A 3,040-nucleotide genomic window follows, 5' to 3' on the forward strand; every position below is an offset into this window, starting at 1 on the left:
GCATCTTCCTCCAGTCGAACAAGATCCTTCGCCAGTCCAAGCACCCCCGACACACGGTGGCCGAGGTGACCGGCGGCTTCTTCAACCACCTGGGCCTGTCGATGCAGCTCATTCGCGTGCAGGATCACGCCCTGGCTGGGCACTCCATGTTCGCCGCGCCGCTGGGAGCCGGCATCGGAGACATGATCGAGGTCACTCGGCGGACACTGGCCTCGGACGGGCCGTCGCCCGGGCCGTCGCCCGGCGGCTGGGCCGCCGGGTCTGCCGGCTCCCCGGCCAGCGCCGGGCCCACCCCCGACGAGGTGACCGTCGCCCCGGCCCCGGCCAAGAAGCGCGGCGTCACGCGCTTCGTGGCCAACCTCCGCGGCGGCAGCAGCAGCAGCAGCAGCAGCAACACCAACCTCGCTGGGTCCTCCTCGTCCTCCTCCTCCTCCTCGGCGGCCACTCCCGCTTCGGCCGGCGCGTCGCCCGCCGGCGGGGTGGCCCTCTCGCCGCCGCCGTTCTCCTCGTCGGCCGCCGGTGCCGGGTCCAAGGGCGGCCCCCTGCCACCCTCCAGTTCCATGCCCTCCTTCAGTATGTTCCACTCGCGGAGTGGCAGCCGTGGCGACATGGGCGCCAGCGCCGGGGCCACAGCCACCGCGGGCGGCCGTGCCATCGGCGGCGATGACCCCGGCGCAGCCGGCCCCACCATCATCCTCACCGCCGGGTCCGGCTCGTCGGGCGCCGGTGCCGGGCTTTCGCTCGGCTCCGCGTCGTCCCTCTCCTCGCCGGATCTCAGCTCGCTGGCCATCGGCTCGGCCTCCTCCTCGGCCTCTTCCTCGCCCTACAGCGGTCTGACCGCCGGCGGCGATGTGTCCACTCCGCTGACCCCCTCGGCGCCGTTCTCCCCCCCGGGGCCCGGGGCGGCCGCGCCGTCCCCCTCCTTCCTGCCGCAGCGGCGCATGTCCGGAGGCCGGCCGCTGGACTTTGACCGTGGCACCTGCATGGGTCCCTTCGAGAACCCGGACTACCTGGTCAAGTACCACTCCGGCGCCATCGCCGCCTCGACCGCCAAGCCGACCAAGTCCCGCCGTGGCCTGCCCTTCGGTTTGTGAGAGGTGTCCCCTCCCGCTCTTTTCCTCCCCCCCTTGTTCCTTGTGTTGTTGTTGTCGTTGTCGCTGGGCAACCTCTCTCCTCCTCCTCCTCCCCCCCCCCGCCTCCCGCCCACGAGCGGAAATGCGTTGGCGTCGCGCGCATATACTCCCCCCATACGCGCGCACCCACGCTCCTCCCCTCTTGTCAGTCAGGGCGGCGGTATGAATACATTTGTCCCCCGCCCCCCTCCCTGTCAAAAAATAAGAAAGAAAAAAAAGGAACCGAAAAGAAGCCAGGGTGTTGCTGGTGTTTCTTGTTTTTGTTTATTTTCCGCCCCCCGCCCCAGCCCCAGGGGAGTCGCTTGGGGGAAATGAAGAATCCGAAGCCCCGGCCAGGGCGTGTGGTCGGTCCGGGCACAAGGACCCCCCAGGGCGCAATTCACCGTGGCTCGCGCACGGGCAACCGTTTCCCGCCACGCCCCCCCCCCCCCGTCCGCCGGGTGAGAACGCGCATGCCGGGCAGCCTGTGTCCGGGCGCTGCCGGCCCCCAAGCCCCGCGGCCGGTCTCGAGTGACAGAACGGGCACCAGACCCGGACATCACGCCCACGTGAGATGGTCCCGAACACCCGCAGCCCCGCTGGTGCCCATTCTCATGCAGGCAGATCGCCACCACCAATGGCGCCTGTTAGCCCCAGAAAGAGGCACGCGCGGCAAGAGCCAGGTAAATAGCTACTGACCCTCGATAGCCGTCCCTGGGGAGCGCTTTCAAGGGAGGGTTTAACCAGACCCGCGAGAATCTCAATTCTCAAGAGGGAGGTTTGAATGCACGAAAGGGCCGCCCTCCCGGTCTCGAGGTGCCGTCTGTCCTGGCTATTCCTGCGTCCCCCACCGCCAACGTGAGTGGAGTTCCCCGGACCACGGCCGCAGGGGGGGGGGGGCGGGGCGTGGCGCGCGGGCACGCGTTCCCCTCTCCTCCCTCCCCGCCCTCGCGCACCTGGGGGTCGCGAGCCGGGCGCGTCCGGCTCGAGAATCCGGCCAGATCCGACGCGGGACCGTCTCTCGGGCTTTTTTCTGGCGCTGCCCCGCCCTGCCCCGGGCGGCCGGTCGGGGCCCGCATATCGCCCCTTCCGCCCACGCAGCTCTCCTCCCCTCTCTCTCTCTCTCTGTCTCCGTAGCCCCCCCCCCCCTCCCTCTCTCTCTCCCTCCAATCCGCCTCCCCCTCCCCTTCCTCCTCCTTGGTTCCCTCCCTCCGCTGTGCGCCCCTCCCCCTGCTCCTCCCTCCCGTCCCCCTCGCCCCTATCCCCTCCTGGCGCGCCCCTCCCCAGTCAATAATTGAACTCGGCGCCTCTCGATGGCAGCACCCCCCGCCCTCCCCTTCCCACGCTTGCCGCTCGCTCAGCACCGTGCGTGCTCTAACACCGCGCGCCCTATCGCCCCCTTCTCTGCCCCGCCCCCCGCCCCCGCCCCCGATGCACTGGGAAGAGGTCCGAGGAAAAGCGCCTGCCTCCGCCAGCCCGCCTCCCCTTGCCATGGATGGGTGGGGGCCAGTATCCAATGTCCCAACCCGTTTCTCAGTCGGGGCTGACAATCCGCCGGCGGTCATCGGCAGCTTCGATGACTTTGGTGACGATGCCGCCGACTTCGGGGGCCAGCTGACCGGGGATGTCTTTCCTTCGCCCTCCTCCTCCTCGGTGTCGTCGGTCCTGTCGCCGGATCTCGCCGGTCTGAGATCGTCTGTCGGGCCCGATGACGATTTCGCCGGCCACGATGAGGACGAGTGGACCATCTCGCCGGCTTTGGCCGAGGCCCTCGATCTTCAGGACCAAATCACTCCCGCCTCGTCGGCGCCCCGGTCATCTGACAGCAAGGTGCGTGCTGTCCGCTGTCCGCTGTCCGCCGTGTGCTGTCCGCTGTCCGCTGTCCGCTGTCCGCTGTCCGCTGTCCGCTGTCCGCTGTCCGCTGTCCG

The 3,040-nt window shown here is 69.6% G+C and overlaps 2 protein-coding genes across 3 annotated transcripts in view; both read left to right on the plus strand.

Annotated features, from left to right (window-relative positions):
* Positions 1–1,094, plus strand: part of H696_04704 (hypothetical protein) — a gene marked incomplete at its 3' end in the record, with an annotated part of 7,361 nt that extends 6,267 nt beyond the window's left edge. Inside the window, exon 4 of the mRNA XM_009498566.1 lies at positions 15–1,094. Coding sequence (XP_009496841.1) covers positions 15–1,094 — 1,080 coding nt within the window. The remainder of the gene's footprint in view (positions 1–14) is intronic.
* Positions 1,095–2,249: 1,155 nt separating this feature from the next.
* H696_04705 overlaps positions 2,250–3,040 on the plus strand; it is a 2,642-nt gene continuing 1,851 nt past the window's right edge. Inside the window, exons 1-2 of one of the 2 annotated variants that reach the window (XM_009498568.1) lie at positions 2,250–2,328; positions 2,557–2,942. In XM_009498568.1, coding sequence (XP_009496843.1) covers positions 2,604–2,942 — 339 coding nt within the window. In that variant the 5' untranslated portion in view covers positions 2,250–2,328; positions 2,557–2,603. Of the gene's footprint in view, positions 2,329–2,527; positions 2,943–3,040 lie in introns of those variants that run through there. The other variant, XM_009498567.1, reaches the window with a different exon arrangement.

This window comes from Fonticula alba (assembly GCF_000388065.1).
Source record: "Fonticula alba strain ATCC 38817 unplaced genomic scaffold supercont2.8, whole genome shotgun sequence".
NCBI classification, from domain to species: Eukaryota; order Rotosphaerida; family Fonticulaceae; genus Fonticula; species Fonticula alba.